Genomic DNA, 25779 nt, shown 5'->3' with positions numbered 1-25779 from the left:
CTTTTTTGCTGAATAAAAGCAGTAAAATTTCTTTTACTGCTCTTGACCTTGAGTGGTAAAGTGCAGACCATATTTGAAAAATTAATGGGTAGGGTCAGGAAAATAAACTAAGGTTTTTTTTTTTTTAAATTTAAAATAAATTAAAGTTGTAGATATGTTGAATAATCTTCAGTTATTTAGAAGGATCTACCTCTTGGTACATTAGCAATTACATGTGAAAGAATTCATAAAAGTATGGAAGCCGCATCTAAGGCATTAAATGACTCCCTTTAACCCTGATTGTGATTTCTGTCACGTGTGATAGTTGACAGTTTTGCAGTGGATAGTGCTGCATAATTTGTAATTATGGTGTTTGTGTGTATAATTTTGTATACGTGATCAAACATGACTTCCAGTTATACAATTTTATAGCTATTTAGGAATATCATGAGTACCAACTATATGTTTTGAAACTAATACTTTTTTAAAGTTATGTTTTTCACATTATATACCACTGAAATATCTTGTAAAAGCAAGGGGGCTGTCAAAGTTAATATTTTGATTTGTAATCCAATTTATGACTATCAATCTAAAGCTACTTGGCAATATGATTTTCTCCTTGTATCTGCCTCATGATAGTTAGTAACATTATCCAAAGACAAAAACAGCACATTTGAGTGGTTAAATTATTTCTTTCAGTATCAGCGTTCCTGTTATGAATAAAACAATTCTCTCATTATTTTTCTCATGTAGCTGGATAATATCCACTTGCAATACCTAACCAGAAATGCCAGTTGTCAAAATTATAGATAATTAAGGATTATGACTGAACTTTTGACACTTTTACTTTTCATAGTATCAAAACTACTTTTCATGCAGCTGTTTAGATAAAGTACAACTTCTTGATATAATTCATTAACAGAAAAACAGTTGGAAATAAAGTTTACATACCCTGAGATCCAGAGGTGGGTTCCTGGACTATTGCTGGTTTGCTCATGAGCACTTCGCAAGGGTGTATTTGGTGCGCGCTGCATGTGTTTGATGTGCACTCTGCATGCATTTGATGCATGCTGTGTGCGTGTTTAATGTGTACTGTATGCCTGTTTTATGCGTGTTGTGCAAAAGCAAAAAACAACATGGCGGTGCCTACAGCGCCGCCCAGAGAACCAGTTCAGAGACATGGCAGGCCTGGGTCACTGCCGGTTCCAGCAACCCAGGCCACTAAACCACTACCGGTTTGGCCAAACCAGTCCAAACTAGTAGGAACCCACAGCAAAGATCACAGCAAAGAAGGACATGTGCAATTCTCATATGCCCACCCATATACAAGTACTTACTAATTTAGATTTTATTTTTTCCTCTGTTTAATAAAGTCTAATTCTCAGGGACTGCCTTAACATGTCCTTGCAGTTGTTTTGGCTTTTTTTTTTTTTTTTTTTTTTGCATAAGTGATTTACCATTAGTTCCTTCCTAAGCTGAGAGAAAGTGACTGGGCCAAGGTCATCCATCTCTCTTTGTTCCCAAGACAGGACTGGAAGTCTCTAGTATCTAGCCTGATACCTTAACCACTAAACCACACTGCCTCTGATAAACAAATCCCAGAAATACGTGTAATTAAATCATTTATTCTAGATTTTGGATCTCTGTGGAAATAATAATGATAAAAATATCCAGCTACTCCTGTGTTAGACTTCCATTGTCAGATTCTTTCATTTTTGGATAAATTTTATTGATCTAAAGTACATATCTTAATTCCCAAGGCACTCCTGGTATAGTAGTTTTTCTGTAAAACCATTGTGTTGATTCAAGTTCAGTTCACTATCTGTATTCTTTAAAAAATAAAATTTTCCTCTTAGTTTCCTAAATCAGATTTGCCATTGAAGAAAATGATAATCTATTTCTTGAGTTTTATAAAGCAACAAATGGAGATTTGTCAAAAGATTGAGTACTTAGACCTTTTCATGAATTGGATAGTGTTATAATAGATTTAGGTAGATAGGTAGAAATTTAATATGAATGTCATCTTCAATTATCAGATATTATACTTTCATGCATTGAATTCTTTTTTGAAAAGGAAATGTAACAAATATAGTACATTTTAAAGAAAAATTGTAAATATGTTGCCTCATATTCTAATTACAATATAAAATTTTAATGAGCATAATATTTTGCCTTTTTTTAAAGTAATATATTTACTTATCTGCCATCCCGACTTATATTGCAATGTTGATTCAATATTCATCTACAAGCAGAAAATTACAAAATAGAAATGTATAGCTTCTGTAAATTTAATTTTATGTTGTGCAGATTAATTAAATTATATCCCTATTTTCTATTTTTATAAGGAAGCATAATTCAGTTGTACAACTTGCTTTTTATGCAGAGGTGCCTGGTCCTTGCATTTCTAAGTTAAAAGATCAGATAACAATTAATAGGAAAGTCTTCTGCACCAGATTCTGGAAAGGAACTGCTATTAAAGTGGATTCTGGACTGGAACCTGATCAGGCCATCTTAGATATATTTTGTTAAACTGAAGTCCCAAAGGCACTGAGAACTGAGCTTTTTTAAAAAAGATATTTCACTTCTCATTCAAGAAGCTTCTTCAGCTCTGACTGGATGGTGGGGAATAAAAGATTTTATATTCCTTCAAAGAAAAAGCATCTTTGAGGCGACCATGAACAGATTCACTTTAGAATCTCCATAGACTGTTAAATTAAAGGTATCTTGTAAGTGGGCATAAGACTTTGGAGATGAAAAATATTTGGAAAAGAGAATACCTGCACAACTACCTACTTTTATAGATAATGCACATGTTTCTTTTTTTCATAACAGTAGTATCTTCTCTTTCTGAAAAATTGAATGCAATACCAAAACTTAATTGACTTTCTCTGTGTTTTAGCTTCAATGGGATCATCTACTAGCTCTCTTTTATTTATGTGTGTCACTTTCAAGTGGTGACAATTTTTTGTCTTTAATGAAGTAATATCCATTTCCCTAAATACCTCCTACCATAAATTATAGAGAATAATATTGCATCACTTGCTGCAGACATATAATTAGAATGTAATATTTTGTATCAAATCAGATGGATCTTAGTTTTGATGGCATTCCACTGAAATGGTTATTTATTCAGTTCCATTACTTTTGGAAGCCATTTTATAATTTTAATTTCCTCTGAACAATGAAGAATATCATTCTCTAGGCCAAACATTGCTAATCCAGTTGCCAATTTATAGAGATAACCAGCTCTACGAAAAATTCATTTTGTAAAAAAGCATTTGATTTCTTTTATAGCTCACATTTTAATCCAAGTTGGTGAAGAACTGAATTTATTTTTCTTCCACTTACCTATCTTATAACTTTGCTTTTGCCATGGTATCTTTTTTCCTCACTTCTCTAGAGTTGGAGCTAATAATGGCTGGTTTATTTTCTTTGGAGTCTGGTTCATGGCCATACGCAAAGATTAGTAAGATCAACAGAGAATTTTACTCCCTTCCTGAATAGAGCAGCAGCTGTAAGTTAACTCATCTGGGAAAAAAATGAGAATTAGAGATTACAAAAGGCGAGAAAGACAGATCTGGATCTGATTGTGTAAAAAGAGAGAGCAGCATAAACTGTTGCTTCTCGTCCAGGATGTGAATTGATTTTGAATAGCGTGAATTATTTATCAGTTGGAAGTTTAAAAATATTTGGGTTTACCACAAGTCAATTTTCAAATAAAAGTAACAAGAATGGGAGGAAAGAAGGTTTCATTAATGAATCCTTTAGGCTAATTATATAATGCCATGATAGAAATCCTATTCAAGCTGAGACCTCTGCTAAGAGTTATCTGTCTTTTTCTTGCAGCTGGCTGCTCGGAGTAGAGATAAGAGAAAGAGGAAAATGGTATAGAGAGAAATAGGTTCCCACACTTAATTTTACTTCTGACCCTAATAAACACATAATTAACCTATGGATTTATTTCTACATGAGATAGTGATGCCCACTACTTTTAAAAGACAATTTGATAAGTTCAGGCACTTTTATCAAAGCCTATTCATATTGCAAACTCATATTAACTTTAGTTTGAGCAACATGCCTACAGAAGAAAAATGGCTAAAGATTAACCACTATGAGAAAGAAAATACTTAATTAATGTAAGCCTTGAATTTTTAATTTCTTGTTTCAGTCCACTTAGAGTGGAGCTTCTATGGAGGAAAGTAAGATGTGGACTCTGATTTATAGTATAATTATTATTTATTCTTGGTTTCAAGTTGAAATTCCTGCTTATTTCATTTTTACAATATCATTTCAACAGTTTGTTTTTGAGCTTTTATTTTAACTTTCAAATTTTAATTACATTTTTCTAAAATATTTTACTCTAACTAGAATCTGAGAAAAAGTAATATCTTCAACTGTACTTCAAGTATTTTTTAAAATTATGAAATCAATATTCATTTATATTTATCATATTATAGAAGCATTTTTTTCATTTTTACCTCATGTAAATAACTTTTACATCTATTAAATTTTAGCTAATTCCTTTATAAATGTTATACCTGCAGTATTTGCTCTGAACATTAATAACTAATTTTATTTTTATTAAGATTTGACAATAATCTCCATTATGGAAAGATTATTAAGTAAAGGATTCCATAAAAATCCTTGGCATTCTAGTGGACTGACATGCCTCCAAAAAGCGAAATGAAGAGTTGAACTGTATTAAGAAAAATATAGTTTCCAATGAAAATGATCTGCAAGGTATAGTAAAGGAAGTCAAGAAACACAAAGTGGAATTATGATTAAAAATAAAGAAAACCAAAGAATGAAAACAACCAGTCCTCAGCATGAAAATAGAAAAGTGTTGGATTAATTCAGCTTTTTAAACAGTCAACTGTCAACAGTAAGGAAACTAACAAACAGGAGATATGCCTAGAACTATCATTTGGTAAGTTGGCAATGAAAGTCTTGGAAAAAAGTTTCCAAGTTTCAGCCAGTTTGGTCTAGTGGTTAAGGTAGAAACTGGGAGACAGTAAGTTCAAGTTCCATCTTAGCTATGAAAGCCAGTTGGATAACCTTGGACAAGTCATGCTCTGTCAGCCCAACTCACCTTGCAAGGTTGTTGTGGGGAAAATGTGTTAGATAAGTTCACTAGTAGTTTGTAAAAAATAATGAAGCTGGGATATAAATAAAAACAACTAATCAAATACCATGTCCCTACCACAATGATCAGACTCATGCAGATCTTTTTCCTTATCATAATCTATGGAAGTGAAAGTTCTACTTTGAACAAGCAGGATAGAAAAGGAATTGACACTTCTGAACTTTGATATTGGAGCAGGCATTTGAAATTATGAATAGTCTAGAAAACAAATATGTGACTCACACAGCAAATATATCTATCGTTCTCACTCAAGGAACAAATAGCAAAGCTCAATTTACATTTTAGATGCATTATGCAAAAATCTTATTTCTCTGGGAATTACATTTCCCAGGATTAATTCATAATACTGGGAAAGATACAAGAAAAAAAAACCTGTCTAATGAGAAGATAAGACTCATTGGAAAAGACCCTGTTGTTTGGAAAGATTGAAGGCCAAAAAGAGAAGGGAATAGTGTCACTGTCGCAATGAACATGAATTTTGGCAAAGTTGAGGAGATAGATGGCATTATAACAGGTTAATTGTTTTCTCGCAGACGTTTCATTACCCAACTAAGTAATATCATCAGTGCTAGAAGGGAGTAAGGTTATGTCTCTATATCTAGAAGTGGCTTTCCCTGTCAATATTGGTGGGAATGTTCTTAATTGTTGGGAAGGTTCTTTGATTAAATTGTTGTTGAAACAGCAAGTTCAAGCTTAATAACTACAAATTTAAATTACGACCAAACTTAGAGAACACCAATAGTTCAACCAACAGTTAAATCCTGAGCTACAAATACTCTCTTCTATTGGCATTATAAGAATTAAATGGAGAAGAATGATTTCTAAAGAAGACTCCTGCAGTCTGGAGGAACCATACTAAGGATACCATTTTAATTGCTGAAAATGTCAAAAATAAGCTACTCCCAGATTTAAAATGCATTCCCATCATGGACTTGACACTACTGTTTCTTACTATACCAATTAGGTCCCAAGAATGCAAGCCCAATATAGTGAACAGTTCAGAGAATAGAAAAACAGGTTTATTTATAAATAAGTGAATATTATAAATAAATCAGGAAAGAAAAAGGAGACAATCAGGTTGTCTCATTTTTTTTTCTTTTCCTCAATCCTCAAGAGCAGATGTTACTGTTCACGGCTGACAGAGATGACAGAGAAGGGGAAGTCAGCTAATAGTTCAGTCACTGCAAATACTTATTTATATTCTGCACTTTATTTAGCTATCTTAATATATAATGCCACTATGCCTGCTTCTTAACTACATGCAATTTAATTGTATGGGATTGCTATGTGGTTAATCCAAAAACAAGATATTGTAATTAGATTAAAAATAAATATTATACAGCAGCAGACAGGAGAGATATAATTTCAAATCACAACTCCTGAAAGTGAGAATTATGTTTAAGTCTGAATGTGTACATGTGTGGTGACAAGACCTTCCAGTTTAATCAGATTTTAAATATATAATCAAGAAGAATGCATTTAGTGAAGCTTAAGTAGAATGATATTATACTTCATAAGAGAAAGTGGAGTTGACTTGAAATTTGAACAAAGTATAGACATCTGAATTTTGGCATTTCTACTGTATTTTGAATTGAGACATGTGAAATATAAATAGAATGCATATTTATAGGTTGAGCTGCTTTTTTATATTTTACATAGCTGATTAATTTCTATAAATATTTATTTTTGGTTCATCTCTAGCTAAGGAAGCCAGCGTTATCCAGAGACACATCCATGGTTCATGTAGTTGGCATGATTATATGCACATGGAACACTTTCCCACCAAAGTGGTACCTATTTATCTACTTGCACTTGCATACTTTAGATTGGATAACTGTTTAAAACACTTATGAAAATTTAACAATCATGAATTAGAAAAACACATTTAAATCATTGATTAGCTTTCCCTGACTAGTTTTTTTTTAGAAATGTTTTGCCATTGCCTTCTTCCTATGATTGAGGAGTAAGTGGCCCAAGGCCACTCAGTTGGTTTTGTGTTTAAGTTAGGACTAGAATACATGGTGTCATAGTTTCTAGCCTAGTGCCTTGACCTCTTCTCCAAAATTGTTCTCCCCTACTAATACAATAATGCAATGTAAAAACATCTCTAATGCCATCTCCTGAATACATCCAGGAAAGGGATTAAGTATTAAGCTGTTCTACTGCCAAATTGGTTTTACCACTATTATATTTTTTCTGCTAATATTTTCTTAGAAACTTCTTTTGTGTGATGTAAGAACATTTTTCTCTCTTCTTTACTGTTGGTCCAAGAAAATAGTTCCTGACTGTCTTATGGATTCATACAGTTCTGGTGACCACGATACAAAAAAATATACTGAGACCCTAGAAAGTGTGCAGAGAAAAGCAACAAGGATGATAAAGGTTCTGCAGACTAAATCATATGATGAATGGTTGAGGAAGGCTAGTTATGCCTAGCCTATGAAGAGAAGGATTAGGGGAACATGATAACTATGTTCCAGTAATTGAGGGCTATCACAGAGAAGAGGCCATTGACTTAGTCTCCAAAGCACCAGAGGGCAGGACAAGAAGTAATGGGTGGAAGATTGAAGAGAGCTCTGACCTAGAAGTAAGGAGAAATTTTCTGACAGTAAAAGCAATCAGTGGAATAGTTTGCCTCCAGGAGTTGTGGGTACTCCATCATTGGAGGTTTTCAAAAATAGACTTGACAATTATTTGACTGGAATGGTATGAGGATCCTGCCTTGGGTAGGGGATTGTACTAGGAGACCTCCAAGGTCTCTCTCAGTTCTGTGATTCTATGTTCTATGTCAGTGTTTTTCAACCACTGTGCCGCGGCACACTAGTGTGCCGTGACATAGTGTAAAGTGTGCCGTGGGAGAATTACTTTATATATAGTCAATATAGGCGCAGAGTTAAATTTTTTAAACATTTTCTAATGGTGGTGTGCCTCGTGATTTTTTTCATGAAAAAAGTGTGCCTTTGCACAAAAAAGGTTGAAAAACACTGTTCTATGTGACAGCTCTTTAGAGACTTTAAAAGTGTTATCATACCTTCCCTACCCCTTAAGTTGCTTTTTTCCAAGGTGAAATATATTCAATTTCCTCAATCTCTCTTTTATTAGTTCCTGAGATATAATTATTGACACTGTCCTTATCTAAAGCATTTCAGTTTCTCTAAATCTTAAAATGTTATCCCTGGAAATGGATTCAGTAGTTGAGATGAAATCTGATCAATACACAACATCGAATTCAATCATTTACATCCATGATCAGGAAACACGGATGTAACTTACTTGCTTTTCTCCTTTGTAGCACCCATCTGATTTGTGTGCAGATTGTGACAAATTACAGTTTCAAGATAGTGTTTGGAATATGTGAAACCTTAATGTGTTTTCTTACTAAATGATTTTGATTATTAAAATACATTTTTCATTCAAGCTATTAGATATCTTGCAGCCAGACCCAAAAGAGAAGGAAACAAAATGAACAAACAAACAAAAAAGATGGATGTGGAAACCCAAAATTACAAGGAATGGATGGAAATTTGTAACAGATTTTTTATTTTTAAACAATAACTATAGTTACTTCAAATTTAGCATGCAATGATTTCATCATCCACTGGTTTAATACACATATACTTCTGACAAATTAGTCTGTTATTCTTTCATCTCCTAGGTCTTTGTGTGGAACAGTATATTTGTTTTCTTAAATTACTTTATATAATTTAAGAAATGTAAGTACGTACAGAGGAACAGAGATGTATGTTTAAGTGTATCGGTATATATAGAATGTTATAGCTGGCTCACTTAACAACTTATTATGAGTTTTAAATCTCTGCTTGGCTTTGTTTGCTTGTTTGCATTCCTTGAATAAGTAGGGGGCTTCATATTTTGAGTATCTCATGGATCTCAGATTGATAATCAGGAATATTGCACTATTTTGCTATTATAATTTGAATATGCTTTTGTGAATTTGAATTGTAATCTAAATATAAGTGCCTTATCCTTCAACATTTGAAAACATTTAAGCATTCTTAAGGAAAACAATAACCATCTATTTAATTATAAATAGACTTTTTGTTATAATATTATGTATAGGAGACATTGGTAAATTTAGTTTATTTAGTAAAGCATATTATATTTTGTCTGTTAGTCCTTAATTTTTTTGCAGGGGAAGTTAATGTTATATTTTTACTATTTATAAATCCATTTAGTTAAGTAGTGTAATGATTGTTTTGTTTGCTTGTCATAGTGGCTGATGCACATTTTCAATTTTTAGAATCCTAAATGGATGAAGCAAAGAACAAACAATGAATCCTCTATTATAATTTACATTTTACCTTTTCTTTGTACCTTTTCTTTATATCTTTCTCTAAGAAACTTACTTATAGGAAGATATCCAGAATTACAACAATGAAAAAAATCCACTACTGATGTTGATTTTTAAATTTGCAGAAAGGCTTCATTTAAAAGGAATTTCTCTTGGGAATAATATATGTTGAAAATGTATGCTCAATTTATTTAATAGTTTTCATAAAACCTTATGTTGATTGAAGTATGTATGGATTTTATTTTACTTTTTTCACACAAAGAATTTCTGCTAAGAAAAATATTCAGCAAACTACTTAACCAATGTTAATTCATTTTTTATTAAAGAAGAGTTTTATAAGTGTTTCATTATTTCATTCTTAACACTTAAAATTTCTTTTTACTCTTTAGATTGAGTATTCTGTGGCCTGATTCTTAGCTTTGACACACCAGCAAATTAGCATTTGTGTTGTATAATTGTACATATATACTCTGCTTTTACAACTTAACTAACATAATGTTCATTTGTTTTATCATATCTGTATAAATATTTATAACTGTGATTCTAGCTTAGGTAATGGAGCAGTTCATATATTAAGTCGCATGTGCTTATTTCTTATTTGTCAACTTAATAACATGTTTCCAAGGTGGCGCAGTGGTTAAATGCAGCACTGCAGGCTACTGCTAGATCAGCAGGTCAGCGGTTCAAATCTCACCGGCTCAGGGTTGACTCAGCCTTCCATCCTTCCGAGGTGGGTAAAATGAGGACCCAGATTGTTGGGGGCAATATGCTGACTCTCTGTAAACCGCTTAGAGAGGCCTGAAAGGCCTATGAAGCGGTATATAAGTCTACTGCTATTGCTATTGCTATTGCTATTGCTATTGTTTCTTCCCAAATTCTTTTCACTCCTGTTCTTATTTATCAATTCCTATTTTTTCCTTTATTTTATGTTACAAGTTGTAGTAACAGCTTAGCGTAATGAAGATAAACCTTTGATAATTTTTCCTAACAATTCCATTCTCATATTTTAAAAATGTATGTGTTTATTTTCTACACCTTTTAACTTCTCTAACAAGTTATTTTTCCTCTCCCACATTCAGAAATGCCCTAATGTAGCAACAATGATTTTTCCATTCTCTGTCTGTTAAAGATATTGAGCTTTCCAGTAAGATTCTTACTTGTACGTTAGGTACAGGTTTACTGATACTATCATTTTAAAAAGTCCTTTTGAAGTATCACCTAGTGTCAATAAAATATTTGTATGTTTATTTTTTTTGTTATGAACAATTTTGATAAAATGGAAGTGCTATTATAAGCTATAACCTGATAAATGGAGAGAAATTGGGAACTTTTGAACTTTTTTTCTTTAGAGAGAGCCCTACCCTATTCTTTAGCTCTCGAAAGAATATTCAAAGCTTTGTAAGTTCTAAAATGGGAATGGTCTTAACCATAATAACCTTATTGGATTCCAGTTTTTAAGTTAATGTAATAAGCATAGCCAGTTCTGAGAATTGTAGTCAAACAACATCTAAAATTAATTGGATTAATATTCTTATAAATGTACATATAATTTGATTGCCCAAAATGGAATTTCCTCAAGGCTAAAGCATGCATTTCGATTTATTTTAAAACATTACTATATATAATGGCATTTAAAAACATTTGAGAAATTTAGTCATTCCTACTTTTATGTTCAGGTTTTTAACAGTTTAAAACTGTAAATGCCTTAGCAGTTACATTGGGACATTAATAGAATGCCAAAAGCTTTTAAACTGACAACAAATTGCCAACTTTGAATTATAGATTTTAGTTACACATATTGCTGAAAGCACCTTCATCTACAAGTTAGTCTATGGTGTTAAAATTAAAAATAATATGAGATTTGAGAATACAAGGTATGTAAAACAGTAAAACAAATAAGCAAAAAAAGTTTCAGACTTATTTTACCTTCTTATTCTTTTTTGAAAAAACCCTCTCTTCTTAAAAGTCCAAATAATTTTTACACGCACTATTTTACATGTAAAAGAATTCTTTTGTATAAATTTAGGAAAGTAAGAAATGGGGTTGGGTTTCAGAAATATCCCAAAGGAATCTCCACTAAAACTAAACTGGAGGATTTGTAAATGCAACTAAGAATAACTACATTGGGCATATTTGGTTTGTGTTTATATGTTATACTAAAACGGGGGAAGGGAATGGAGAGTGATTATTTTGGAGATGGAGCCATTGCTCTTGAAACTTACTTATTACTTGCAGACATTTTGTTACCAGATACGTAACAAGTCGTTGTCAGACTAAGTAACATCTTCATTGCTAGAGGAAATGGGCTTTCCATTTATAGTCAATTAACAGTCATCAACACATAGAGATAACAATATTTACACATCATTAAAAAGAGACAATAAAAACTAAAAAGGAAACAAAATGATCTGAACACTGCCTCACCAGTAATCAACACTCAAATAAGTAACGATTAAGACCAGGATTAAGCCCACACAAGCCATCAAGGAGTAAAAAAAAGCCTGATCAGGAATTACCAGTGTAAAACTACCATCAACACTGGCACGACAAGGTACTGTATATAAATAGAGAGTAAATGCCGCTCTCTCCTAGTAGTGAAGGTGTTATCTAGTCTGGTAAAGAAAAGTCTTCAAGGAAACAGCCAACCTCATAGACCCTAGGGACTCCACTAAATCATGAATGTGTTCATTTTCTGTTTCCATTTCTCTTCCAGTATGTCCATTGCAAATAATTTGTTAATACATTTAAGTAGACATGTTTCAAGGTATGCTATATGGAAAAGGTGAGAAAGTAGTAATGGGATATTGAAAATGGATTCATGGAATACTGGAAGATTGATGAAGAAGACTAACAAATAAATTAATAAATTAAGAAAAAAAAAGAATGGGACCTAAGAAATCATTGATTTAGTCATTAACTCTGCTGTTTGGTAAACTGGCAGAACTTTTTCTAAGCTAGGAGAGTTCATTTAATTTGCAGATAATGCCAAATTGGGGGAATAAATTGGATACTAAATTTCCTCAGCAGGTTTATATAATGGTCAAATCCAACAGGATATTATTCAGAGGCGACAAGTAGGAAAGACCTAAGTAGAAACAATCAAATGCAAAGGTAGAGAATTGGTGAGACATCGCTTGACATTACTACATATGAGAAAGATTATACACCAGTATAATTCTGGTGTAATATTTACAAAAGCATTACATGTAAACCATAGGAGGTAATATTTCCATTATATTATTCTAGATAAATCATAGTTATGAGTGTTGGATTTACTTCAAGAGACCGCATTTCAAAATGATGTGGTCTGCATGGGTTCTGATATATATACTGATATATATTCTGATATATAAACCCAATAACACTGGGTGGCTTTGGATGTGGATGTTGCCCCCGAAGGACTGTTTGGACAGTCCATCCTTAACCCTGGGGAGAGAAAATTTACGCCCCTCAGAGAGGGCTCGCAATTTGGGAGTCCTCCTGGATTCGCAGCTGAAATTGGAACATCATCTGTCGGCTGTGACCAGGGGGGCCTTTGCCCAAGTTTGTCTGGTGCACCAATTGCAGCCCTATTTGGACCGGGATGCGTTTCTAATGGTCACTCATGCCCTTGTCACCTCGAGGCTGGATTATTGTAACGTGCTCTACATGGGGCTATCCTTGAAAAGCATTCCAAGACTGCAGTTAGTTCAGAATGTGGCCGCGCAGGCGATATTTGGTGTGCCGAGGTACACCCCACATTACACCTATTCTCCGTGAGCTGCACTGGCTACCTATTGGTTTCTGGACTCAATTCAAGGTGTTGGTTATTACCTTTAAAGCCCTACATGGCTTAGGGCCAGGATACCTTCGAGACTGCCTGCTGACACATATCTCTCAGCAGCCAGTAAGATCACATAGATTGGGCCTCCTTCAGATGCCATTGGCCAAACAATGTCGGCTGGTGGGCCCTCGGAGGAGAGCCTTCTTGGTGACTGCTCTGACTTGTTGGAATCAGCTCCTGCGGAAATCCGTACCTTACCCACTCTGATGGCCTTCAGGAAAGCCATAAAAAACCTGGCTGTTCCGGCAGGTCTGGAGCTGTGACCTCACTGTTGAAGTCCGGCCCCGACTAGATGAATGTATTCGCAAGAGAGCAGCGGCCAGGCAACCTCTCCTCTTCAGCTGGGCACAGTGCCGCTGACGACCTAGCGGTACTCCGAAAGCCCCCCACCTCATTCCCGCGGCTGGCGCCTTTGGGATGTCACTAGGTTAGTGAGCGGTGCTCTGGTTGGCCGGAGGGTGGGATTGGTCCAGGGGGCTTATTTTCAGGGGTGAGCGTATATTTTTGCCCACACGAAAAATGTGGCAAGGCTTTAGTTTCAGGAAGGTCGTATTTTCGGGCGGAAACACGGTATAGGTAAGCTGTCAATAGCAGTAGTTGAACTGTTCTACGTTGAAATCAAGAAAAAGACAAAAAATGAAATTGAAAGCATGGTCTGGAAAACCAATTGGGTTGAAATTAAAAAAGAAAGATAATTCAGATTCAACTTTAAAAGAAATTTGCTAATACCAAGAACTGTTTTAATTTAGGCAACAATATATCCCAAACAAAGATGGCTCATCCTTGCTATAGGCCAGGGATGTCAAACTCAAGGCCCAGGGGCCAGATCCGGCCTGCAGGGTGCTTAGATCTGGCCCACAGGACCCCCTGGAAACAGCAAAAGACTTTCCAGAGTTGCCTCAGCCAGCAAAAACAGCTTTGAAGGGTCTTATGTGGCCCTCCCGAGCTCCATTTTTACTGGCACTGGGTTTGCAGTAGAACTTAAGAATAACTTCAATGCTCTGAGCATATAGAGCTTACATTTCCCCAACATTTATAAGACTGATTGTAAAGTGATAGCAGTCTTCATAGCTAGAGGAGGGGCGGAGTTGTAATGACCGTGTAGAGTATTGTATATGTGAAGTCTATTTAGTGAGATATAGTACCAAGTTCTCAACATATGACCATGATTGGGATCAGAATTTCCATTGCTAAGCAAAGCTGTTGTTAAGTGAGTTGCTTAACAATGTCAAGTGAATCACTGCGATATAAGCCTATCCAATTTTCCCCACTGTCTTGCTTTTTGGAAGCCAGCTGGGAAATTTACAAATGGTAATCGCATGGCCCCAGGATGCTCTGACTGTTGTAAATACATGCTAGTTGCCAAATACATGGATTTTGATCATGTGACCATGGAAAGGCTGCAATATCATTAAGTGCAAGGACTGGGCATACGTTACTTTTTTCAGTGCCATTGTAACTTTAAACAAATGTTGTAATCGAGAATAAACTGTACTTGCCCTTCTTTAGAGTAAATCAAATAAAATACCCATGTTTGGGAAGGATCACCAATCACTTTGAATTGTGTACGTTAAGAGAATATTATTGCTAGGCCAAAGCAGTGCCATGATGTTTGTGATTGTAATCAGCTAGGATAGTCACAAATATCTCATTTATTAGGATATAAACTGATGTTGTTGCAATCTCCCTCTTTCTCTGGTTTCCCAGTATTCTTTCTACCACCTGAATCTAACCAAAGCACTAGGATTCAGTAATAGAATACCTCTGGAGTTTATAAAAATCAAGGCATTGCTGGAAATAGGAATATGCAGCTGATTCTTTGCTTTGCACTCAAATTAGCTCCTTCGTTGTAATTTTTCAATTAAAAGAATTGTTAAAAAAAATAGGACGATCAAAGAGTTTGGCAGGCACCTTTGGTATACCAGGAATATTGGTACCTCATGGATGTAAACTGGGCCAGAATTATGGAGAGTACACATTACACTGCATTATGCACATGGTGGACAGGGGAGAAATTTCTTTAGGCTCCAATTACCATATTGCATTATAATATGAGTCTATTTTACTTTTATGTTGTATTTTTGTTATTAACAAAAACCTAGAATTCAGAATTCTAGCAGAAACTTTGCAGTGCAGAAAAGTTTTGATTTGAATGCCAGCTTAAGAAATTTCTATTTGGGCTCTTTCATTTCTGTTGTTTTGATACTATTCATAGTGTCATCAGTTAGTGCTGTTTATGTTAGTTTACAATATCATCAATGTAAACTGATAGCTGTTTTTCATATGAATGTTTGTCTGCTGATCAAGAAAGAGCACTTGCATTAGCTACATTGATCAATCCAAATGCTTCTTATATAGTAGACAATTAATACTTCATGTAAAGACTCCCTAGTGTACTTGTTCAGAATAGAGCACTTAATGCAGGAACCACAGGAGTTCTACTCGGAAAGAGAGCTTGTAGAGAGTAAGATAACACGGGAGAGAGGGAGAGGAAATGAAATAAACCACAAGAAAATTGCATCCATAGATCAAGTTAATTTATATATCAATAGTTGTGTTTTCTGCAAACTATATTCTAGATTTTGAAATAGTTTAGATAACAATTACACACGTATGTGTGTATGTGTGTGTACACACACAAACACAAGCAACATATCTCACAGTTTAGTAGAGATTGCTGAAACCATATCTGAACCATATCTTTCAAGAAATAATTCTATTTTAAATTACATATTGTTCTACTACAGTCAATACAGATTTTATAATTCAGTCTCTCTATTCCTATAGGTAACATGCTATAGTAAAGAAAGAATACATTTACCTATGTATCCATAATAACTAGAGGTGTATTTTCAGTTATTAAATATATCTTGTTATCTATAATTTAAAAATGAAATAATTTATTAGGACCTACCTAAGCGTTCAGGAGGTTAAAAGTGGTGGCAGGAAGCTTGTACCTTCAGATGTGCTAGATTCTATAGAATTAGCTTATCTAGTTGTAATTCTAGTTGTCTGGTTTACTGGGAGGGCTCATATTACTGTTTTCTAGAAAGTATAAAATTGACCAAGAGGAGTAAGTTTATTAAAATAAAATTATGGTAATCATTATAAAATCATTCCTTCACACGCACAGAAAAACTAGAAATCTGATTTCTGATTTTCTCAATCAGAAGCTTATACATCCTTTCATAGTATCATTGAGGTTGATTGTTCTTGTATCCAGGTAAATATTTGTTGCCTTCTGCGAGGCTATGTTAGTTTTGTCTACCTTAATCCATGTTTATTCTAGCTTTTCAGTCCTACTTGGTATTGAAACATGAAAATTCTAAGACTGGTATTAATAGAATTTGGGAAATGTTTATAGATCAGTTTAGAGCACTATGTTTCAGTATGAGTTGCGGTGGTGCAGGGGTTAGAATGCAGTACTGCAGGCTATTTCTGCTCACTGCCGTTGCCTACAATTTGGCAGATCGAATCTCACCAGACTCAAGGTTGACTCAGCCTTCCATCCTTCTGAGATGGGTAAAGGCGGATCCATATTGTTGGGGGCAATATGCTGATTCTGTAAACAGCTTAGAGAGGGCTGTAAAAGAACTGTGAAGCTGAATATAAGTCTAAGTGCTAATGCTATTTGAAATTGTAGTTCAGATGCTCTTGGACAAGTTATAGTCTCTCAGCCTAACTGACATTGTTTTTAGCCTAAAATAGTCCTTTATATTCCTTAGAGTATAAGTAAACATTTTGAAAGAAAGATTCTGAGGATTGATTCATTTAATGGAGGCATATCACACTACATAGAACAAAGTTTCTCACAGAGGTGCTCAAGGCAGGCCCCATCTGCATGTGTTGTACATACAGAGAAGCCACTACTGCTGAACAAAGTGAACTAGTCAATGTGAACCTTAAGCAATTCTTGGTATCTTCATTTTATTTACATCTATCTATCTATCTATCTATCTATCTATCATCTATCATCTATCATGTATCTATCTATTGTATTTCTTAACCACACATCTCCTTCAGTGGGACTCTGAGTGGTGCACAATTTAATCAATAAAATTAACATTAAAATAAAAAAATTAAAATAATAAAACATAACCTAAATTCAAAAAATCAAAAATGAGTTGTTAGCAGTTGTTAATGCAAGCAGGGAAGTGTTCCTATGTAGCCAATCAGTCCCACATTTGTATGGATCTCTATGTTCTTCATGCAATGCTGCATAGGCAGATTTGACCCCTTTGGGCAAGGCCAAGAGATTGGGAGCTTTCCTCCCCTCTGAGGGCAGGGTGCTCCACATACAGGAGCAGCAGCAGAGAAGGCCATCCTCTTAGATGCCACCAGTCAAATTCTTTGGCTGATGGGATGTGCAGCATACCTGCCCTGCCTGAACAAATGGGATAGACTGATGTGGTGGGGCAAAGCCAGTTCTGCGATAGCCTGGCCCTATTGGTGTGACTGAATCCTTGAATTGTACCTGGAAGCAAAGTGGCACCCAATGCATTTCGCGGAGGTGTTACACGTGTCCTTTTTGGGGCACCTACTATGACCACATTGCAATAGTCCAATTGAGAGATGACCAGGGTATAAGTGACAAATAGAAGGCCTTCCTGTCTAGGGAGGGGTGTAACTGGGGCACAACACAGAGATGGGCAATATTTATCTAAATATATCCACATTAATACACTCATCCCTCCAAAAATATTGAAAAAGAAAAAAAAATGCCCATTCTCCATTCTTGTGCATTAAGTTCTCGTATTCTAGTCATTGTGCTTTCACAGTATGATCTTTTCATGAATTGGTATTCTGTTCAAATTAGTTAGGCTATATAGTCTGATTAATTCCTGCACATACTTAATATTTAAAAGCAAGACAACAAAATGTATTTTATTTGTTTCTGAAGGTACGACAGAGCGGGTGTGTTTGATCCAGGGAACAGTGGAAGCACTAATGCTGTTCATGGCTTCATTGCTGAAAAGATACGAGAAATGCCTCAAAATGTGGCCAAGACAGAACCAGTTAGTATTCTGCAGCCTCAGACAACCGTCAATCCGGACCGCATCAAACAAGTGAGTTTTCTTTTTGAGAGAGAAGATAGATCAAATAGATTGCATAGATAGATCAAATAGATTGCAGAAAAGCCTAAGCAATTTACAAGTAAAGCAACCATAGTGAATATATTTTGTATAAGTATCAGAAACGTTTCAGCATTTCTGATTTTGAAACTCTTATTTCATACTTTCCATTCTGACATTCATCTCCTGACTTTGACATCAATTGGAAATCCTACAGAATTACTACTATGTAAGAAGAATAAGTGCATTATATTTATGCTAAGATAGAAAGAGCACAGATCAGGAATTTTAGAATTTGTGCTGCAGTTAATTTCTTTAAATTTTGAAAGACAGAGCTGAATTTCCACCATTTAGCCTAGGGAACAAAATAGTAGCTCTATTTTTTTTCCTGCTCAGATGGAGTGAACTTACAGGAAAACTTGTCTGTTAGATGGTTATCACCAAATTTCTCAGAAACCATTGGAAAGGTTTTCAATTTATTTTTCTAAGTGCATATCACTTTTTTTGTTTCAGGAATGTGAAGAAAATTGCTGTGATAATGGCTGTATGGAATAAATATAAATAAGACAGGCTGAGTTTTGTGCTCCAAGAAAGGAGGTGGCAAGAAATAACTATACCCTTTCTTGAATATGGAGAAGTTGATTGTTAGGTGTTGAGGCAAAACTGGACTTTTCTGAAAAAAAAAAAATAAGGATTTTTTATAACTTGTGATTAGCTAACTCAGCTCTTAAAATTTTGCTAGGCATCTCAGGACAAGCACAGATTTGATGAAGCAAATTTTAAAAGTATTTGTCTCCAAGATCTGGCTACTGCCTTAAGTTGCTGTTAGTGAGATGAGGACAGACTTATCACTTAATCCAGTAGCTACCTTACCACCATTCCCCACTATGAAGTGTTGTATTAGAGACAACAATCTTCATAACTTCTGCAGCAGTACCACCAGTTGTAGCTTAGAATTTTTTTTGTGGAGACTTAGATTAAGAACACTTTAGTTTCATCAGCTTCATCCCAAGTACATATAGATTTGTTCCAATTACCAAAGGAATTTATTTATTATTCCCAGGGTAGTTTTCCGTAACCCTTTCCAAACTACAGCCCCACATACACAGGTTTTTTTCATATTTTTAAAAGTTTAAAGTGTAAGGGTTAAAAGAATAAATTGGCTACCTTACATCTCTGGAATATTTAAGGAGCAATTATGTTACTCAACCCCAACTTTCAGATACCACAAACATGGAAATAAATAAATCCCTCCCCCAAACCAAGTTCCCATCCCCTGATTTAGCAGGTATTAGGCAATTAAAGAGGAGGCAAGACACTCTTAATATAGAACCAGTTATTAACCTGTGGTTATATTGGGTTACATTAACATTATGATATCATCAGTAATACCTCTTACAGCTCAAAAGAATACTTGAAGCAGTCTAGGTAACAAATAGAATTACTTTAAATATAACTTTTCAGATGAATTAAGGTCACTCAAATTTGAATTTGTCTTCTCAACTGAACATTACAAAAAATATTTAATCCTAAACTTAAAGTTGAACTGTTTTTGTTTCTGGTATTTTCAAATTTGATTAGATGTAATCATTCTAATTTCGTATGCTACCTTTTCTGTTTTGCCTATTTGTAACAATTACATACTAGATGTAAAGGAAGAAAATGTTTTTTATTCTTTCAACACTTGCAGGTGAATCTATTTTTTAAATCACTTTATAAGGTAGCTAGCTGTAAACTGTTTTAATGTTTTGTTTAAGCATAATTAAGGATAAAGGATCATTCTACTTAAAAATCTTGCATACTTGTCTGACAATTTTCATGAATACTATTACGCTCTGATTTTTTTTAATGAAATAATTTGAATCCTATTCAGTAGTATGTTCAGTAGTATTCAGTAGTAGTATGTTTAAAATCTGCATTACTGGACTCAACAATTTGAGCCTTTCATTTTATATGCATGTATATATGTAGTCTACTATTTTCTTATCTCATTAATATCCATTACATTAAAATGGCTGAACTCAGTTTCTCAAAATTATTATATTGACTGAACTCATGCCATAGAATATATTACCCATAATATATCATATCATTTTCTACTGTTGGAGATAATGAAGATGCATACTGGTAAAAAAAACAACACCTCTTTCAGTTTATCCCTAGTTCTATACTGTTCTAAAGATGTGTGAGGGAAATGCAAGAGCAAGCTGGGTTAAACTATATTTTTTCTCTTCATACGTCCTGGCAATTTCAGCCACTTTTATATTTAACTTTTACTTGTCAGGAAACACAACTGACTGATGACATGATTTTAAAAATAGGCTTGTCCTACATGCTCTACAAAATTATATCTATTGCAATTTAAGTGGATTTTAGATTAGAAGAAGTTGAGTACTTGGCATAAAATATGTATTGAGAAAGCTGAATAGAGAGTGTTTTTTCATATACTGGTAGTAGAATGATGTCATTTATAATAATGATTATTCTAGTATGGGAAAGCAGTTATCATAATACTATAAATTTCAATATATCTAATAGTTAAGATATATGTAGGACTTGTTATTACAAGTCACAATAATGAGTCTGTTTAGACTTTTTTTAAGTTTGATAAATCATGCAAGATAGATGTTAAATGACTCCCAAACATAAACGCTATATGCTGTGTCCAATATCACAGAGTGTAGCCCTGGGAAATATCAGCATAGGAAGGGAGACTCTATATGTTTTTAAAGAAATATTACTGCCAATGTAAACCATTACTCAAGAGATGAGCTCAATGTGGCAGATATCTGTATTAATAATCTATAGCAAGGGTGTCCAACTTAAGGCTTTTAGATCTGGCCTGCAGGGCCTCCCTAGAAACAGCAAAGGACTGGCCCAATGCTTCTGCCAGTGAAAAAGAAGCTTGGGAGGGCCGTGTGCAGCCCTCCCAGGTTCCATTTTCATCTGCGATAGCCTCCTGCCACACTCGGCCAGTGAAAACGAAACTCCATTTCACTGGCAAGGGTGGCAGGGGCTGTCATAGCTGAAACTGAAGCTCTGGAACCAGTTTTCACTGGCAGAGTGCTTGGGCCACCACAGTCACACCCAACATGAGTGAATCAAGCTGGCCATGCCCACCCTGGCCCCGCACATTTACCCCCAAGGTCAGACAACCCTGATGTGGCCCTCAATGAAATCAAGTTTGACACCCCTGATCCATAAAGTCATAATCTTAAACAATTCAGGCTAGTACATACTTGCAGTTTTCTTTTTATTAAGAACAGACAGAAAAATACAAAGAAAACTCTTTTTTAAATCATAATTCAATTTATAAAAATAAGAGGGTTATATAATAATAGCTTCTCTATTGGATTACAAATGATCTTAAATAAGAAAAATGGCATTACTTAATTAAGAAATTAACCTTTTGCTTCACTATTCCAGATTAGATAGATGATAGATAGATAGATAGATAGATAGATAGATAGATAGATATAGATAGATAGATACAGGTAAATTAGAGTTTCATCATACTTTACACTTTTAATAATGACTGAATCTATTTGAATTATTTCTGTTTACCTTTCTTCCCCAAAGAACACTTAATAATAGGAAAGAAGTCACTTATAGATTGGTTCCAGTTTACTTCAGATAAAAATATACCTTTGTCATAATAAATATGTGAATTTTCTAGAAATTTCAAATATTTTATAACAATTTAAAAATATTTTTTTTCTAAAGGTTCAAATGACTTAATATGTGGAAGTCTCACTAAATGTTTATTAAGTACAGAACTCATAATTCAAGAACAATTCATATGATCATTCTATTGCGATAGAAGGAACGCTTTTTATAAGTATATGGAGGGAATAAACGTATAGAGACTTTGTTTTATGACTATATAGACTTTTTTTCTAATCTATCAAAAAATAAAAATGGAGAATAAAAACATAGCTCTGCTAAAAGGTAGCTTAAAATGGATTGAATGAATGTGCCACTGCCAAAACAGACACCCTTAAAAGTGTAATTACTTTTATAGTTATTTTTCAATCCCATTGCTAAAAGATCTAGCAATGCAAGCATTTTCCTAATGCAAAATGCTAGTTTTTTAAAAGGATTTTTTTCTTCAATATAAAGTAATTTGTTAAATAGTTTCTAGCTTTCTTTAGGCTAATGTACAAAGTATTTATTAAAGCAATAAGCATTTATCATTAAACACGATTTTTGTGTGGAATGTATATGCGTACTATTATATTCAATTCTACATAGAAATGATAGCTTTTTACTTAGGCTAATTTGCATCAAACCACTGCTAATAAACACCACAAAGAAGTCTCTTTATTATCCATATCTTTTTTTTGTCATTTTATCAGCATAACTTGCAAACTGAAAAAGCACCATTTGTTAGAGCAAGAGTCTGACAGAATTTTTTTGCCTTTTCTTGGATGGGCAGATTCAGCGTATAAGCAGCCTCCTGATAGAGCTGTTGCTTGGTCTACTTCAATTGCCTATTAGCTCCACTGCTCCCTTGCCACTTGTTTGCCTTGACTTAATTCTCTGCTATTTTCCTGCTATTCTAATTTTCTCTAAAGCCAGTGATGCATTATTTTTTCTATGACCACCTGACTTTGATAGATAGATAGAGTCAAAAATGTAATTATTTATTTAAAAACTAACCCCCACCCACCCCTTCTCCAAATTTTCTTTATATGCAATGTAGTGTGATTTTGTTGTTTACTTTTAAATTTAGTTTTGGTTTTTTTTTTCTTTTTTCTTTAAAATGATTTTTAACAAGATAACTGACAGTACTAAATTTGGAAGCATCAAGCAAGTTGGTAAATGGCAAGAAAATGCTTCCACTGTCACTTTCAATAGTCTTACTTGTTTTGAAATTATTGAAGAAGAAATGTTTTATTTTCTTCCCTAAGCAGTCATAGTACTTTTTTTTAACATTTTCTATTTACAAGATGCCTGAATTACAATTCTGTCCTAAGCAGGGGCACCATTAGAGTTCAGGATCTCTGAAAGGCGTCTTTTGAAATTCCTACCCTGGTTTCCCCTACGCTCTACCTTGTAAATTTATGTTCTGCTGCCAGTGCTCTACTTTTCTATCTGGCAGCAGAATTCAAGGCAACACATTCTTACTAACTGACACTATAAATACTGAGCAAAGTGCCTTTATGTTCAGTACACCAAAATTCAGTGATTGAAGACTTAACTGGACAATGGCTCGTTGGAAGAAATAAACATTTTGGAAAACAGGTTTGCTGGAGCCACACTGTTCTAGGCTTTCTTCCAATATTTCCACCCAAATACTATCTTTTGTTTCTATTCTATGAAAAATCTATAACCTAGAAATGATTGATTCTACTTACAGTTTGCACTTTTTCTTGGTGAATGTTTTGCCTCATCCTGAGAACAGCTGTCTTTCATGAGTTTAGTTAAATTATGTTTTTCATTTTCTTTTAGTCAATTAGATATTTCTTCCTCTCTTCTTGCTTGTTCCTTATTCTTGCTTGTTTTGTTTATTATTTAATACTATTTTGTCATACTCTGCTGTCCTCTTTTTTTATATAAGCATAGCTATTCTTGACTCACTGCCAACATTCTTTCATATTTCCATTTGGGGTATGTTTTATTAATACATCATTCTATATTTTCTGTTTAAATTGTTCAGAAGTCTGAACCAGTTCCTCGTGGAATATCCATTATATAGGTTCAAGGTTCTGTTAAGTAATACTGCTATGATTAATATCTTAGTTTCTTAATCAACACTTGACTAACACTAGATTATTTTTAGATGAATGGACCTATGCATTTCAAAAGGAGAAATAACCTAACATTAGGATAAGTTTGCTTGGTCAGGCACAATTCAGAAGGAACTTATGAAAAATAAAATATAAAATGAATACATTAAAATGATTTGTAAGGAAGACTAGCAATCAATAAGGAATTTCCATATAAACAATATGCATTCTCTTATTTTTATTTCCTGAGGGAGGAATACCTTTAAAATATCACCTTACCAAATATCTGTAAGAAGTTGTGAGGACTGAAGCTCACAAGAGTCTGCAAAGTGGCTGATGAAAGAGGTCTAAGTTACAACACTGAGCCAGCATGTGTTCGTCTGGATTTCTGTGTCTACAGTAACTGACCATGTGTATAAATCTAAAATAAAGGTTCTCATATTAACAGCTTTTGGGTTTGGGGCGAAGGAGGAGAGGATACGTTCAAGTATTTAAACCAGCGGCATGGAGCCATGATAACAGATTAATTTAAAAATACTCTTCTGAAGTATCCAAAAGGCACTGCCGGTATGCATGGCCACATGTGTATGTATTTGCTTGCTTGTACTGGTCAAGCAAAATAGTTTTGGTAAATTTATTTCACCATAGGAAAGAAACCGATTAAGAATTAGTAGAATGCAGAACATGGGATCTTTTAAGAGATTTAAAACAAATTATGATCCACAATGTAGGAAGCATGCAAGCAGATGTCTTCTTCATTTCCACAATAAATCATTACATGTTGTTAAAACATTTAATTTAAAAAAATTTAGTATTTTGCTAAATATAAGTTCAACGCTAATTCTATTTATTCTAGTAATTTAATGGCAGAATTACAGTTCATTTATCAAGCTTTTGTTTAAAGATGATCAAAACTTATAAATCTATAATTTCCCCAGCATGGTCCCCTATGTATTGGACTACAACTTGTATAATCCGCCACTACTAGTTTCTTATATGAAGTTGTTAAAGAGTTATAGTCTAATATTTAAGAACCACAAGCTTTGTTTTTCTAACCAAACTCTATAATATAGTGACAAGGTTAATTAATTTTTAAATAATAGGTTTTTTCACCTGTCATTTTTTCATCCTAAAAACAAATTATAGACATAAACGCAATTCCAACTTAATTTACAAACTCAACAGAAATCATAGAAACAGATTTTTATACTTTTTTACTGTGGGCTAATTAACATGGGTATGGAGAATAAACTCAGCTGTCTTTATTTTTTTCTGCAGTTTCTTCTTCAAAATAAAAAGAGATAAGTTTGAGCAAAGTTCTTTTAATAATAATTAAACAACATATACAGCATGCACACATACACAGATAGAGGAAGAGAGAGCGAGAACTGCATTCCTCTTTAGTAGTTGCTTTATTTCTAGTTAGCTATTTACTAAAAGGGGGAGATTTCATCTGATGTATTTTTTTTTTCAATTTTTTCCCCTAAGCCTGTGATGGCAAACCTATGGCACACGTGCCTCAGGTGGCACACAGAGCCATTTGTCAGGGCACCGCAAGATGTTGCCTTGTCAGCTGCCAGTGCGCATGCGCGCCCTGGCCAGCTGACTTCTGCCTTCTTATGAGGCTCCGGAGGGCAAAAAAACGACCCTATGAACAAACCGGAAGTCACTTCTGGTTTGCTCGTAGGGCTGGTTTTAGCCCTTCTGAGCCTTCAGGGGGCTTC

General features: G+C 34.3%; 1 protein-coding gene across 1 annotated transcript in view; it reads left to right on the top strand.

The window, feature by feature from the left end:
- The window catches only part of NOVA1 (NOVA alternative splicing regulator 1), a 128363-nt gene that overhangs the window by 66350 nt on the left and 36234 nt on the right, over nucleotides 1-25779 (top strand). Inside the window, 2 exon segments of the mRNA XM_032209622.1 lie at nucleotides 18155-18196; nucleotides 18199-18320. Of these exon segments, the coding sequence (XP_032065513.1) occupies nucleotides 18155-18196; nucleotides 18199-18320 (164 nt within the window).

The sequence above is a fragment of the Thamnophis elegans genome, chromosome 1, assembly GCF_009769535.1.
Source record: "Thamnophis elegans isolate rThaEle1 chromosome 1, rThaEle1.pri, whole genome shotgun sequence".
NCBI classification, from domain to species: Eukaryota; Metazoa; Chordata; class Lepidosauria; order Squamata; family Colubridae; genus Thamnophis; species Thamnophis elegans.
This window is presented reverse-complemented; position numbering and strand designations above follow the sequence as displayed.